This window comes from Astyanax mexicanus, chromosome 1, assembly GCF_023375975.1.
Source record: "Astyanax mexicanus isolate ESR-SI-001 chromosome 1, AstMex3_surface, whole genome shotgun sequence".
NCBI lineage: Eukaryota > Metazoa > Chordata > Actinopteri > Characiformes > Acestrorhamphidae > Astyanax > Astyanax mexicanus.
The window spans coordinates 49,843,021-49,860,331 of NC_064408.1; the positions used below are offsets into that span (position 1 = coordinate 49,843,021).

General features: G+C 36.9%; 1 protein-coding gene across 1 annotated transcript in view; it reads left to right on the forward strand.

Annotated features, from left to right (window-relative positions):
* Positions 1–17,311, forward strand: part of rngtt (RNA guanylyltransferase and 5'-phosphatase) — a 236,531-nt gene that overhangs the window by 16,872 nt on the left and 202,348 nt on the right. Inside the window, exons 5-8 of the mRNA XM_022662454.2 lie at positions 3,491–3,566; positions 5,325–5,577; positions 10,820–10,929; positions 14,511–14,612. Of these exons, the coding sequence (XP_022518175.2) occupies positions 3,491–3,566; positions 5,325–5,577; positions 10,820–10,929; positions 14,511–14,612 (541 nt within the window). The remainder of the gene's footprint in view (positions 1–3,490; positions 3,567–5,324; positions 5,578–10,819; positions 10,930–14,510; positions 14,613–17,311) is intronic.

The window sequence follows — 17,311 nt, forward strand, 5'->3', positions numbered from 1 at the left end:
CGCTGATCCAATGTATTGACTCTACAATATGGATACAAGTTAATTATGTTATCTGGACGAGGCAAACACATTTTTTTACACCTGCTCAACTGATACCTTGTGCTCGAAAGACAAAGAAAAAGTCCTGATTTTTTGTTGTTAAAAATGAACATATAAAGATTGGTGGCAGACAGTGGTTTACTTTGAGTTCTATTTAAGCTTATTTCTAGATCCCAGATTGATGTTGTGTTTTTAACTCTTTTTTATTTCATTTGAAATATTGCAGTATACTGCCGCACTTAATATATTTTGTAATTGTAATTTTGTAATGTGTATATATACCGTATATTGAAGCCCTATCCCCTGTTTCATGATTTTTATCGTATTACAAGGTTCTTGCCAATACACATGGTGGCTAGTATGTACAAATTAAAAAATCATGATGGGCAAAACATTTACTTTTTTATCATTAAACATATTTTGTGAAATAAAAAATGTATTTATTTTGTTAAAACACTGTAGCCTTTTCTAAACCAGTCCATACAGTCCATATGTGGAAACCAATCAGGGCTAAGCTAAGAGCAGCCCATTTTTAATTCATTCTTTGGTATATTTAAGAATCATCGCTACTTATATACAGTATGTACAGCAGTTCTAACTACAGACATTTTTCTTTAGATTTTTGTTTTCTAAATTTGTTTTTGTTTTCACATTGTTCTAAAGCTTAGGAGGCTCAATTAGTTGTTTCTTCAAACTCCACTCCTGGGATATTTCATTACAGGGAGTGTTTCAGTCTAATTAAAGCCAAATATCAGCCTAAACCAGAACACAGCTCAATTACATTATCACTCTTGTATGGATAAACACAAAGTGGCCAAAAGCCATGTGATCATCTTAACTGGTGGAAAGTGTGTTCAGTGTAATGCTGTTCACTATGTAATTGAAGATAAAGTGTTTAAGATAATATTTTGAAAGTCAGAACAGTTCAATTCTGAACAAAAAATGTTCTACAATAGGAGGATATCAAATTTGGCAAAAAACATTAGGACACTGTTGTTGTGAAGGAATAATAAAACTCACAGTAAGTCCACGTTCAGTATTGTCTCTTTCTACAGGTTCATATGTTATAAAGATGTTGCAGATAGAACTGTCTCTTGCTCTCCCCCTCTCTCCAGGTGGAGAGCTTGCTGCTTTTGTGCCTTTTTATTTCTAGCACAAAATGAACTGATATGATTCAAGGCCATGCACAGAAAAAGCAGGGCTTCTAAGGTTCAGTCGAAGAATTCTCATTATAGAGCGACTGTCACATAGATTTAACCATTTCTCAAAAACTTTTTTGCTATTGGATTATTTTGTTACTTATTTAAAAAAATATTTATGTTGTGTATTAATATCCTAATACTGAAATATTTTGTTTTTATGACTGAGAAAAATTATAATTGATGCACACGTGTAAACAGACAATATTTTAAATGTAATGTAATAAAACAATATTTTTGTATTTGACTACTTGATAAATATAGAAAGATGTTCTGTTGACACTAAGATAAAGAAGGACCCTACATAGTACATATTTTGAATCTTCTCTGTGCTTGTTCTCGCTGCATGTTCAGATACACTTGGCTGTAGTTACATTTCTAAAATTAACGCCTTCTAAGAACACCACAGAATCTTTTAGTGGGACATAAATTAGCAGGTTAATTGATTTAATGAAAACAGCAACAGAATTCTTAGCCATGATCTTAAATACAGTGAACAATATGGTGGGGAAGCAGTTTTTAACCTGGAGTTCTTTTAAATGAGTCACAAAACATGGCAGAAAAAGTTAATTTACATATACCTGTTTTAACACTCAACCACTTTAGATTAGTAGATTAGCTGTTAGATGCCTAGCGAAACTAGCACATACCAGTCTAATTGCCTTACTTTAAAGAAAATATATATAAAGCAATATACAAAAACAATTAATACTGTCATGCTACTACAATGTATAGTGGATTCCCTCTTTTGTTTGTTTTTCACAACCTGTAGGACAACATTGATTGTGTGTTGCATTTGAGTACTTGAACGCTTTCTCAGTTTTGGACTGTCAGTAGTGCTATACAAATTGATGACCCTTTCAAAATGAGAATTTTCTGTAAAGTGTCAAACAGTTTTTTCAGCTCTGGTAATCAGTGCAGAAATGTAGTTTTGCTCATACAAAATTGCCTACAAAAGCTAGTATGACCTAGTATACTTTAAGTGATACACAGATTTTAGATGATGGTCATACAGTCATGAAAAGAGTTGTTTTTGGATAAATAAAATAAAACACACACAGTCATCGTGGCAATTTGATTAGTCCTAACTACACACCTTATTTGAACACTCATTTAGACACCTTTTATGTCTTAAAATAACTGTCCATGTTTCAAGTACACTAATGTCACTGTGTGCCAACATTATCTTCAGTTGTGTCTACATCAATGTTTTTATCTACATCACTGGAGACCAGAAGCATTCGATTATACAGTTACAGAAATACTATGACTACTCTACACTTAACACAGTACTTCTACTAGTACAAATAAACTGCTGCTACTACTATTATATTAATCATAAATGCAAAAGACTGAAGTAGCATGAAGAAATAGGCAGTTTAGTAAAAAGCTGTGGTTGTGGTGTATATGTAGATAAATAATTTAAGTATTGGTAGTAATAAAGTGCGAATGTCACCAAAAATTAATCTAAGGATACTTAGCTTCTCTTAAGTCATTTTGCCTGAGACTTTTTGAATCGGTCCATTTCGCCTGATGTGCAAGAGCTCAGACATATCATTCACATGTTTTTCCCCCCATTCCCCCAAGTATTGGTTTCTCTTAAGTTGTATATGATGTCTGAGAATGTTCTAAAATGTACACCATACCATATATATACAGCTTCAGCATCAGATGGTGCATAATGTAGGATATCATAATATTCGGCCAACATCATAAAAACAAATTGAGTTGAGAAAAGTGAGAACACTGATGTCTAGCTGAAGTTTGCATCGGTATAAATCAGAGCATGAGCGACGGGTTTTCAGGCTTGCAGAAAATGAGTTTTAACCTTTACTGAGGGCTGTTAGCATGGTAACTCTATTAACTGTCACCAGGCACAGGCCCACACAAACCCAACTTCTGCATCCTTGCAGAACCCGAAGTTCTTCCCAGCGTGACGCTCATCAACTTTCCTGACCTGGAGCACAGCCTTCGTGACACCTCATCAATCATGTGAGGGCCCAGGGCAGTAATGAGATCGATTGTACAGAAAGCTTACATGCTTCTAATGAGACACTGACAGAGATAGCAGAGTGGTGGAGTGGAAGCAGCCGAAGCAGCCTCTGACAACAAAAAAGAGCAAAAAAAAAAACAAAGATGGATAGATGAGAGATGTAGAGATGAAGAGAGGGAGAGATGGGTGAGCGAGCGAGCGGGCGGGCAGGCGGATGAGTAAGCTGTAGATCATTCACTCATGCTGTCTTTCCCCACAGGTGTCCACTGTACCCACGGCTTCAATCGGACAGGCTTTTTGATCTGCGCCTACCTAGTGGAGAAAATGGACTGGAGGTGAGAGGCCACGGAAGAGTCTGTGTGTGTGTGTGTGTTTGTGTTTGTGTTTGTGTTTGTGCAGTTCCTTGCGTCATTCGCCCACCTTCCAGACAATCTGAAAATAAACGGCCTTAAAATAGAAATGATGATAAAATATTTACATTGCGGCCTGACCTAAGGGAAAACCACTGTGGTGTAGAGTTTTATCATTCAAAGGCTGAAGTGACCCCAAGTGTCCGGCATTATGGACTCATTTACTTTGTAGAATGTGTCCAACTGGCTCTCTGAAGGTGTGATATAATAACATGGCTCCAACGATTCACGCTGAGATCAGTCATATACAATCTTTTCTCTCTGAAGGGGGAGGAATGATTGAAACGTCTGTGCAGCCTCTGCAGTACCAGATAAATTATTCATTATAGACCACGAAGGGCTGATGTATCTTTATGCTTTGAGACGCACTCACAAATGGATTCTGAGAAAGTCACTGTCGGAAAAAGTCTCCAGTAATCATCCGGTAAACCATCTTGTTTTGCAACTGGGAGGCAGTGTTCTGCGCCGACTGTCACCGTTATTTAAAACAGGGTTCAAGATGGAAAGACCATTGTTTGTTTTGCCTTCCAGGTCTGTTGCAGTGCGGCAGTGAGCGCTAACCTGTGACCTTTCTTAGATTGTTAACAGTCATGCCTTTCATGAGCCTGTCATTGATTGTGACATATTTACATCTTCATTGACATACTCTGTACCCCTGTAAGCCCCTGTCTAACACACACATATTCTGATACGTATGCAGACGCCCTGCAGGCAAAGGAGCCAGGCAAGGCAGGCAAGCCTTCATTCATAATTAACAAGAATTGAAGTGATGTCTTTTTAGTTTTGTGTATTTTTGTTTTATATTTAACATACTGTTCTTTTTCTCTTTTATTGCTGATTATTGTATATCAAGTAAAACAAGTCATATAGAAAGTAGGGGTGTGGCACGAGATCTCGCGAGATTAAAACGGACGATATTTCTCGTCAGGCTTAAACCTCGCTGGGCAAAAAAACAGTTAAGTGGGGACTTTTTACGAGGGATCTGGCAACCCAGAAGCGATAGCGATAGAGTATGATGGCTGAGCAGTGAGAGCAGCTCTCAGCAGAAGAGGAAAATTGTTTGCACTATATAAGACCTAGGAAAGTTTTATTATTTATTATTTATTCTTATTTCTATTTTTTATAGAATCAATGTGTGAGAGAAACCAGTCTGTTAAGTTTGTGTTATATGATTTTGCCAAATAAAACTCTAGTTTTCAAGCCATTTTTCATTTTTTAACGTTTTCTTTAAAATTTTATTTTTAAGTCTCATCTCATCTCGTTCTCGTGAACCCAGTATCGTGTCTCGTCTCGTCTCGTGATATTAGTGTCTCGTCACACCCCTAATAGAAAGGGATATTTAGGGTATTTAGCTGTGTTGTTATAGTTTCTTTTGAAATGCAGACAATGCATTTTAGTCAAATTGCACAAAGTCAGTAGATTTGAATATTCTCTTAAATATCCATCACTGATGTAAATTATACTGTTTTTTTGTATGTTTTATTACTTTAAAGGAACACATTTCATCTATTAATGGAAAAAAAAAAAATTGGTTTAGGGATTAGTGTCTCTTTAATGAGCCTTAACATTTTTTGGCCAAAGTTTATGAAAAGGTGAAAAGTGTAAATGATATATTTTGTGATCTGACATTATTGTAAAGCTTACAGCGTGCAGCAGTAAAGTGCTTCTCTTTCTGTTGTTCAGCATTGAGGCAGCCGTGGCGGCGTTTGCCCAGGCCCGCTCTCCTGGCATCTACAAAGGAGACTACCTGAAAGAGCTCTTTCGTCGATATGGTGACGTAGATGACACGCCCGCTCCTCCCCAGCTCCCTGACTGGTGCTTTGAAGATGACAATGACGGTGATGTTGATGATGACGGGAATGTAATTAGTCAGGAGTCTGGACCGAGCTCGTCAGGCTCCAACCCAGGCAAGAAGAAGAAAGAGAAACTAAAACTGGTGAGACTTACATTTTTTTTATTGGTCGTAATGATTCAGAATACAAATGTCATTTAGGCATACCTAGTAGTGGTTCCTGCATTTGTTTGCTCCTCAGTGATGACTAGATCAAGTATGGGATTTATTGAGGACTTTAGTAGAGTATGTGCGTATAGTTGGTGCCCTATTGGTATAAATATTTTAACAACGTGGTTGAAATTAATTTTTTCCAATGTTAGTTTGTTTTGCACGTAAAAATGAATCTGCATTTTAACACTTATCCAAACTGAGGGTATGTGAGTCATACCTGTTTGGAGATTCTTAAATGTTCTTGCCCTTCACACTGTTCTAGAATGTTTCCCTTTACATTATTATATTAATTTCCTCATGCTCTGTTTGTCTCAATTTCTTAATTTCCCCCAACTGCACACTTCACATTGCTATTTAATATCCCCTTGATAATGTTCTACAATGCCGTCTTCTTACTGTTCTAGGGTGCTCTCCTCATGTTGTTCCAGAATGTCCCCTGCACATGCTTCTAAAACACTCCTTTCATACTGTTTTAGAATGATCTCTTTAAACAGTTCTAGAATATCTTCTTCACACTGTTCTCAAAAGTACTCTTCATACTTTTCTAAAATGATCCCTTTGCACTATTCCAGAATGCTTCCTTCCACTGATCCCTTCACACTAGAATGATAGTTTCACATGGTTTTTGAATGATCCCTTTACACTGTTCTAAAATGATCCCTTCACTCTCTTCTTAAATGATAATTTCACACGGTTTTTAAATGGTCCCTATCCACTCTTCTAGAAAGATACCTTCACACTGTTCTAGAACGATCATTTCACACAGTTTTAAAAGGATACCTTTACAATGTTCTAGAATGGTCCTTTTACACTGTTCTAGAATGATCCTTTTACACTGTTCTAGAATGATTATTTCACAAGGTTTTTAAATGATCCCTTCACACTGTTCTAGAATGATAATTTCACACGTTTTTTAAATGGCCCCTTGGCACTGTTATAGAATGTCACTCTCACACTAAATGTTCAAAATGACACTCTCAGACTAAATTATTTCACACAGTTCTAAATGTCCTCTTTACAATGTTCTTAACTGTATCAGTCATACTGTTGTAGAATGACTCCTTCACACTGTTGTAGAATGTTTCCCTTTACATTATTATATTAATTTCCTCATGCTCTGTTTGTCTCAATTTCTTAATTTCCCCCAACTGCACACTTCACATTGCTATTTAATATCCCCTTGATAATGTTCTACAATGTCGTCTTCTTACTGTTCTAGGGTGCTCTCCTCATGTTGTTCCAGAATGTCCCCTGCACATGCTTCTAAAACACTCCTTTCATACTGTTTTAGAATGATCTCTTTAAACAGTTCTAGAATATCTTCTTCACACTGTTCTCAAAAGTACTCTTCATACTTTTCTAAAATGATCCCTTTGCACTATTCCAGAATGCTTCCTTCCACTGATCCCTTCACACTGTTCTAGAATGATAGTTTCACATGGTTTTTGAATGATCCCTTTACACTGTTCTAAAATGATCCCTTTACACTGTTCTAGAATGATCCCTTTACACTGTTCTAGAATGATAGTTTCACATGGTTTTTGAATGATCCCTTTACACTGTTCTAGAAAGATACCTTCACACTGTTCTAGAACGATCATTTCACACAGTTTTAAAAGGATACCTTTACAATGTTCTAGAATGGTCCTTTTACACTGTTCTAGAATGATCCTTTTACACTGTTCTAGAATGATCCCTTTACACTGTTCTAGAATGATAATTTCACACAGTTTTTGAATAATCCCTTTACACTGTTCTAGAATGATCCCTTTACACTGTTCTAGAATGATCCCTTTACACTGTTCTAGAATGATCCCTTTACACTGTTCTAGAATGATAGTTTCACATGGTTTTTGAATAATCCCTTTACACTGTTCTAGAATGATCCCTTTACACTGTTCTAGAATGATCCCTTTACACTGTTCTAGAATGATCCTTTTACACTGTTCTAGAATGATAGTTTCACATGGTTTTTGAATAATCCCTTTACACTGTTCTAGAATGATCCCTTTACACTGTTCTAGAATGATCCCTTTACACTGTTCTAGAATGATAGTTTCACATGGTTTTTGAATAATCCCTTTACACTGTTCTAGAATGATCCCTTTACAATGTTCTAGAATGGTCCTTTTACACTGTTCTAGAATGATCCTTTTACACTGTTCTAGAATGATTATTTCACAAGGTTTTTAAATGATCCCTTCACACTGTTCTAGAATGATAATTTCACACGTTTTTTAAATGGCCCCTTGGCACTGTTATAGAATGTCACTCTCACACTAAATGTTCAAAATGACACTCTCAGACTAAATTATTTCACACAGTTCTAAATGTCCTCTTTACAATGTTCTTAACTGTATCAGTCATACTGTTGTAGAATGACTCCTTCACACTGTTGTAGAATGTTCGTATTAAAACAAAGTTTTAGATTGATTTCTGTGCACTGTTCTTGAATGATACCTACAAACTGTTTTTGAATGGCTTTACAGTGTTCTAGAACAATATCCTCATTTTTTTATTGTCCCTTTACACTGTTCTAGAGTGTCTCCTATCACACATGTTTCCTTCACACCATTCTGAACAGCTTACCAACCAACACTGTTCTGGAATACTATTCAGCTTATTCATATTGTTTTGTATTGCCCACTTTAGACTGTTAGATTCCATTTACATCCTCCCCATTCACACAGTATGTCACATTTCTATCCAACATACATTGTTCTAGAATTCACACACCTATAAAGAACCATTAAACAAACCAACACTGTTCTAGAATTATCCCCCATTTGCTGTGTATGTAAGTTGCCCTTTATGCACACATTGTTGTTCTGGTTTTATGTTGATCACTTTAGTGGTGGTACCTGTACAGAATGTTACACCTGCAGTTTCTCTTACCTAAAGCTGAGTAAGCAGCATTCACCTACACATAACCCACTTGTGTTGCTGATGCTGTTGTGCTCTGCTGCTGTGAGGTTTAGAAAAAGCAGCGCTTGTGTAGGCTCTCCACCATACAGAGCAGAGCAAGATTTGTCTTGAAGTTCCTCTGTGACCCCAGCTAAATGGAGTTTTGGACAGAAATGCACGCACCCACACACACATTTTGTTGTTTTTGCTAAGTTTTTCACGAGGTTCCTTAGCAGCAGCAGCCATGTTCGATTTCTCATCCGTTTAATGAACGACTCAGTGTGTGATAATTGCGTCTTCTTCCTCCTGTCTCATTACAGTAGTGCAATTAGCTAGGCCTATGTGGATGTCCCTTGTAATGGCTCTAATGAAATTACAACAGTGTAAATCCATCAGGCCCAGGGCTCCCCAACGATGGCACCGGAAAACAAATCAAGCGCAGGCAGAAGGAGGTCTTATGTTTCTATTCAGGGGGATCTTTTTTTTCTTTCTTCCCCCTGATTATTAATGTCAGTCATATTTCCTTGCCCTGCTTGGCGGAGGCGCTCCGGGGAAGTTTAAGTGAGTTGGCTATGTGTAGGAGGATATGACAGGCAAGGGGGCCTGGACTTCACTCTAGATTTGAAGCAATCATTCTTAAAAAAAATCCAATGTACAGTTTGCCCTCAGTTCCAAATATAATCAATCAGCCAAGACAAGTTTTGTGTTTGATGTTTGCTTCATTAGTGTTTCTCTGGAGCTACAAAGCTAATGTCGCTAATAAGTGATGGAGGCAAATGGCCATTTATAAACATCATGCAAACTGCATTCCTAGTTTGTCCTATGCTTGACTCAGACCCTGCTGCGTTGTTGGCTAATCTCAAGCACACTGGTAGACTTGTGGTTTCTGATGCTGCATGACCTGCTGTTATTTAGAAATATGGATAAAAGTACATTTCACAGCTAATAATCTGCACCTTAAACCTGTGTACAGAAAGAAAAAAACTCTTCAGCAACTTGGACTTGATGTGTAGACTGTGTCGACTTATGACTCAACTCACATTTGCCCTTAACTGACACGCCTTCAGTAACAAAAATCATGAATAAAACTGATTAAATTAAGCCGGCCAGCCTTAATGGTGTAAATGAATAAAACCTCTCATTTCCATCCTTATGAGTCTGACTTTACCTGTCAATCTTGTTGTCGTCGTGAGGAGATATTATGTTAAATACCATTTTCCAGCAGCTCCCAGCAGGGCTGATTATGACAGGGTTGGCTAAAGCTTCGAACCCGAGAGGCTTGTTTTGACACACATTCTAGAGTCTCGACTTAGATTCAAACCCTTAATTTGGTCTCTTGGATTCCTAAGAGAATTCTAGCAAAAGAATAGCTTAGTAGACACGTTTTGACTTTCTTTACATTTTGTTGTTTTATCAGACATTTATGGTAAAGAAAAACTTAACCTTGACTTAAACTTGAGAGACTCAGTACCTGGACTTCTGCATCAAATATTCGAGAATGCACTTTGACTTGCTCTCCAGAGATTTGAGACTGGACTTAACTTGCACACCAGAAAATCAAGATTGGACTAAGACTTTACACCAGAGAATTTAGACTGTAGTTTGACTCGCCCTTCCAGAGATGTGAGAGACACTCACATAGCGAAAAAATGAGACTGGACCTAGACTGGTACTCCAAAGACTTGAGACTGTACTTGGACTTGTGCACCAGAGGATCAAAACTGGAGTGATTTTTTTTTTTCACACCAGAGATTCAAAACTGAAATCTTGCACCATAAAAACAATAGTGAACTTGCACTATTGTACCAGAGACTGAACTTGGGATCTTAACATCAGAGATTCAAGAATGGACTTTGGCTCACTTACCAGACATGGTAGACTGTATTTGGACTTTCCCATCAGTGACTTAGGGCTGGAATTGGACTCTCACACACAAATTTAAAACACTAGACTTGGTCAGAAACTGTATTTCTGTTGGTTTGACCTCAAATATTGAGCCTTTGATTCACAAACCAAAGGTTCCAGACTGGACATATGACACACATTTGAGACATTTGACACAAGTCTGGACTTGGACTTGGACTTAATAACATAGACTCTACACTGGACCTGGGCTATACTAGAGTTTCAATGCTTGATTGAGTGCTGGAACTTGTCAGATTGTACTCAGACACTCATGAACAGGTCTTTCATTCTGTACCTTTTGTGTTGATTAATTAACTACACTCCTTTGTCATCTTTTTTTATAATATATTTGTCTCTCTGTCAGGGGGCTGTATTCCTGGAGGGTGTGTCGGTCAAAGGAGTGAATCAGGTGACTACGCAGCCTAAGCTGGGACAGGTGCAGAGGAAATGCCAGGAGTTCTGCGAGTGGCAAAAGTGAGTGGTTGAATATTACATGTTTGTCTCTTTAAAACTTTGTATTGAATGAGAAATGTGAGAGGTGACTGCAGTAAAAAAATATTGGTGCTTTTTCTTTTGTATGGCAGCAGATGATTCATTGTTATTCAACTGCAGAGTTGTATGATGAAGAAAATGATTCATTTTTTAGCTTTTAAATATGCCAGTGCTACACCTTTGGGTAGGTTAGAGATCACTGCAGAATTGATACATTCCCAGACAGCCGGAAGCGAGAGCTTTATGTGACTTCGTGGTTATGCTAAGGTCACTTCCTAAGTAGCCTTGGAGAAGCAGTACACTTACAGAAAGGCTCAAAGTTAAAGCACTTCGTAAGCCTGTCTGGGGCAATTTATCTGGAATGAATTAAGCGATTCCACTCCTGTCTAACTTTGCACTTGCCTATAAATGCTCAAAAAAGTGCTAATTTCCTCAGCAGAAATGCCACAGGGGCTGGATGGGGCTGTGCCTGACTTATATCAGCGTGATATCTTGACACATATGCAGTGTACAGCCCCAAATAACTTCCTTTTCCTCAAATCTGCCTACAGAAAAGAGGAAAACAGTTCTGCTGATGTCCTCTGAACTGTCTAAAAGTAAAGTCTAGCCTTAATAAGTGACAGCACTTTTTGTGGCATAAGAATGGCTTTTGTCACATAGCCTGTCCTCCAACTTCATATTGATTAGCGCCGAGGTGTGAACAATGAGTCACGCTGCTCAGTGTGAAGAAAAAGAAAAAGCAAGGCAGATTTGACTTGGCTTTTGGGGAGAACACATCTGAATTGAACTCTGGAGATTAGAAAGCAATTAGTTCTGTAAAAGCTCTATCAATTTTAGTATGGGTGCAAAATGTATGTGCTATATCTTCTAATATAATTTTTTTTGAAAAATTGTTCTTATTAGCTGCCTGATATTGGAATTACAGAGAGTAACTAGTGCTTCACTTTCCTCATGTATGGTTCAGTATATATGTTTTTTTTAATGCTTCAGCAGAAGATAACTGAATTACATAGTGTTAGCCAGGTCTGGGAATCTGGAAAACTACTTTCTAAGAGGTCTGTTTATAGGGTTGCTACAAATGCGAATCTAAACTAGGCTGGACTGCAAAAACCTTCAATCTTCAGCAACTGCAGCAACTGCACTAATATGATATTCATAAGTCATTAGAATGGGAACAGTTTGTGCACCTTCATCACAAGACAAAGCATCACACTGTCTACACAAGCTGAATCTGAAAAGAGAATGGCTTTTATGTCAGAATAAAAATCCTCAGCACACCTCAAATTATTTAATGGATCTAAAGAGGCACAAGCAGAAGGTTTGGCCACAGCCCTCACAATCTCTGGACCTACACATCATTTAAAATCTGTCTATAGATCTCAAAAGAGCAGCACATGCATTCTAGTGCAGAGGAATCTCATACAACCACAGACGCATGTAAAACTATATGACATAGATTGATTACACGCACAGTGATTTATTTCAAGCGTTTATTGATTTTAATGTTGATCATTATGACTTACAGCTATTGAAAACCCAAGTCTTTTATCTCAGAAAATGTGTTAGTATATTTCAGACTCATGTTGTCACACTCAACTAATTAACACAAAACACCTACAAAAGTTTCGTAAGCCTTTAAATGGTCACTCAGTCTGGTTCAGTAGGAAAGACTTCTGACTTGACAATTGCAAAAAATGCAGAAATTGACACACACCACAAACTGTCATTACTAAAGTTTCTGGCTGTTTACAGAGTGCTGTATCCAAAAATATTAATGTGAGCTTGAGTGAAAGAAAAAAAATTGGTAGAATAAGGTACACATTAAAGAATTTAGGGAAGATTCTCAAGGAGTGGACTGCTGCTGGAGTCAGTGCTTTAAAGAGCCACCACACACAGATGTATCCAGGATATGGGCTACAACTGTCGCATTTCTTGTGTCAAACCACAGAGACATCTTCAAAAGCATCTTACTAAGGCCAAGGAGAAAAAGGACTGGGTTGTTGTTCAGTGGCCCTAAGTCCTGTTTTCAGATGAAAGTTAATTTTGAAGAGTGGAGAGGCACACAGTCAAAGCTGCTTGAGGTTTAGTGTGAAGTTTCCACAATCAGTGATGGTTTGGAGAGACATGTCATCTGCTGGTGTTGATCCACTGTGTTTTATCAAGTCCAAAGTGAATGCAACATCTACCAGGACATTTTAGAGCACTTTATGCTTTTTGCTGCTGATGACCTTAATAGAGATGTTGTATTAATTTTTGAACAAGATTTTATCACTGCTAAAAATGCCAATATCTAGTTTAAAACTTTTAAACTCCATACAGACTCAAAAGGGTTATTGTCAAGAGGAAGTTGAGAGAAATCCGACTCAACATTGCAGAGAAGCTAAAGGCCACTAATAAAGCAAACTGAGCTTCCATAATATCTCAGCAGTGTAGCACTACAGTGCATATACTATACAGCTCAAAAAAAATTGAGACCTTCAGTTTCTAAATCAGTTTCTCTAATTTTGCTATTTAGAGGTAAATGTTTGAGTAAAATGAACATTGTTGTTTTATTCTATAAACTACAGACAATGTTTCTCCCAAATTCCAAATAAAAATCTTGTCATTTAGAACATTTATTTGCAAAAATTGAGAAATGGCTGAAATGACAAGAAAGATGCTGAGCTTTCAGACCTCAAATAAAGCAAATAAAACAAGTTCATATTCATACAGTTTTAATAGTTCAGAAATTAATATTTGGGGGAATAACCCTGGGTTTTATTACAGTTTTCATGCATCTTGGCATGTTGTCTTACACACTGCTTTTGGATAACTTTATGCCGCCACTCCTGGTGCAAAAATTCAAGTAGTTCAGCTTCATCCATCTTCCTCTCGATTATATTCCAGGTGTTTTCAATTTGATACAATCAAAGAAACTTATCATTAAGTGGTCTTTTTTTTCCAGATCTGTTAATACTTTTTAGTAGGCCAATATTTCTATATTAAAAATATAGATTTTTTGTTTGTCTTGTATAATAATCAAATTTTCTGAGATACTGACTTTGGATTTTCACTATCTATGAGCCAAAACCATGACCATTAAAATACATAAATAGAATATATCTTGGAGTGTAAGGGGCTCATATCATTCTGGGGAATTTTTCTGATTTACTCGTTTTTCTGTCTGCTTCCTTTTACTGGATGATGCAGACAATGGAGGTAAAAGAACAGTTTGATATTCATCATGCATATGCAGCTTAGAGTGATCTACTGTATTTAAAAAAGAGCAAGTACTAAATGCTTTCAAGTGAAATGATAACTTTTAAAAGATGTTTCATCTTTAACTTCTTTAATTTTTCTTTAATTTAATTTCTTTAATCTTTTACATGATTTCCTATTCACAATAAAAGCTGGTTTGACCACCGACCATTTACATTGCTCCTGCACATGCAGCAAATATCTCTCTCATCTCTTTTTTAATCAATTATTTGTATTAACAATCAGGTGTTAATTGTGTTAATGATGACTATTGATATCAAAATATCAGAGCGTAACTGTATTTCATCTTTGTTTGTCTGTGTCAGGTCTGGGTTCCCTGGCGCTCAGCCTGTGTCTATGGACAGGCAGAACATTCGTCTGATGGAGCAGAATGGCTACAAGGTTAGCTGGAAGGCAGATGGAACACGGTGAGCTCAATATTACACACACACACACCCATGTCACCTCCTGCTCTCTGAGCAGTCCTGCAAATGCTGTCCTTCGTGAGGTCCATACGCACACCAGCCAGCGTCTGTTACAGCCTGTAGTTGCTGTGGAAAGAGCACTGTGGAACACAGCATTCCTATTTGAAATCGGATCAGCAGAGTTTGCCTGTTCTCCCATCTGTGTCCGGGATCAAGCCTGTCTCCATTACAGACTCTGCAAGATTTTGTGATGTCTCTTTCAGTATCTCATGCGGATAAAAAAGGGTTTTCCAGTTCTATAAGGCAAAGTTTGTTTCAGTGCAGTTCTTCGTGTGTGAGGGGGTGTATTTTGCTGTTGTATTAGTATTGTCTTTTAACATCTTTTAAAATTAGTTTTTATTGATTTTACAATTAGAAATCTATGCATTATAATAAAACATTGAAATTGAAAAAAAGGACATGGGGCATAGGGCATGTCAATCACATATAAAAGTTTGAGAAAACAGAGAGCATACAACAATTGTAAACGAAAATATTCATCAACACTACAAGGTCTTAACATAATTGATTACATCAGTCTAAAAATGAATCGTTCCCACTCCAAAATGAGAATGTACAAAAAATATCCACACTACAAGTGTAGTTAGGATACACTTCATTATTTCTTGGCTGCTGTTGTTGCTGCCATCATAACTTTCCTTTGTTGTACACTCAGCATTAAGCTAGAATTATCAAGTAACAAGAGCAAAGCTGGAGGAATATTTAATCAATAATGCACTCGAGGTTCGTGCTATAACATGTAATATTGACACACTGTGCTGTGGTTGTAGATCAGCTCAGCAGTGCCAATATTACACATTATAGCCCAAGACTTGAGTGTATTATTGTGATTACACCACAGTTCCATTATCACTGTTTATTGAAAGACTTTGAGTTAAAGAGGATGAGAAAATATGATATGTTTGGTTATAAACACTCAGAGTTAAAACTGTTCCATTGCTGTTCTGTTTGTAGCTGCGCTGTTTAGCTGGTAAGCGCTGCATCGTTGCCAGGCGTACCTGTACGTGGCGAAGTAATACATGGAGAGCTTTGGTTACAGCGCCTTACCGGCTGATAACGGCATTTATAGAATGCCTCTTAGCCAATCACATTGCAGGGTCAGAACTAACTGTGGTATAATAACATAAATAATCAGATAGGATTCACGTGACATATAACCACAAAGTCTTTACAACTGATTATAATCTTCAGCTAAGCCCATTGACATCTGCTACGGTTTTTGTCTTTGGAAAGTTTTATTAGAAAGGCTTGACAGGGGGCAATGCAGAGCGTGTGAGCTAGTTTAAAGTGAATTCATTGATGGGACAGATTCTTTGATGTGAAGATATTGTGCCATATTAGATCCCAAGTGTTGTACTGATTTTGTGCAGGTCTCTGTTCCATACCTCTACTGCAACAATTGGAGTTATTAGATTCAATGAACAGGTCATACAGATGTGAGACTAAGCCTCTGGAAGATTAATGATTGCACAAATGACCAAGCATGAATCATGAATGGTGTATTGTATTAGTATTATATTAATGGCATAAAAGGCTTGTAATATGATTAGCACAAGAACTTTTATCATGACAGCCAGATAAGCATTTAATTGCCAGGTTTAATGGTTACTCTGAGGATGTGACACTTTGATGCAATGTAAAGTAATCTTAACACATATTGCACATTTTGGCCTTTTTCACTTAGGTGTATACTCACTTTTGTTGTAAGCAGTTTAGACAATAATGGCTTTGTATTGAGTTACAGCTCTGGAAAAAATAAGAGACCACTTAAAAATGATTTTCTTTGATTTTACTTACTCTGATTTTACTCTTTTTACTCTGATTTTACTCTTTAATTTTTTTATTCAAAACCTCTGGAATATAATCAAGAGGAAGACGGAAGTCCACAAGCCATCAAACCAAACTGAACTGCTTGATTTTTTGCACCAGGAGTGGCATAAAGTTATCCAAAAGCAGTGTGTAAGTCTGGTGTAGGAGAACATTCCAAGATTATATAAATAATAAAATATGTATAAATATTGATTTCTGAACTCTTAAAACTTTATGAATGTTTTTGTTATTTCAGCCATTTCTCGGTTTCTGCAAATAAATGCTCTAAATTTGGAATTTGGAAGAAATGTTGTCCGAAGTTTACAGAATAAAACAACAATGTTCATTTTACTCAAACATTTACCTATAAAAAGCAAAATCGGAGAAACTGATATAGAAACTGAAGTGGCCTCTTATTTTTTTTCTAGAAAATTTTTTCTAGTAAATTTACACTGCCATACAAGCTGTACACTGACCATTGTATCAAAGAGTCATATCTTCAGTGTTGTCCAAAAGTGAGAGGTGCACTTACTTTTGTGAGAAACTGTAACCACTATAGCTGATAATTAAATGCTGAGGTGTCCTGCATTGATGACGGTTCTTGTGCTAAACATTAATATTTTTTCATATTAAGACTCTTGTATGCCATTAATATAATGCTAATACAATAGCATAGTACACCCTTTTAAAGGGCAGTGACTCCGAAATGGAAATATATGTAAATATACTACCAAGTAAAAAAAAAATGAGCTCGGCAAAGTGATTGTTAGTCATGGTCATATATGAAGTATGTATGTGTAAAGTCGATAAGATAATTATGTTGACAGTTCTGA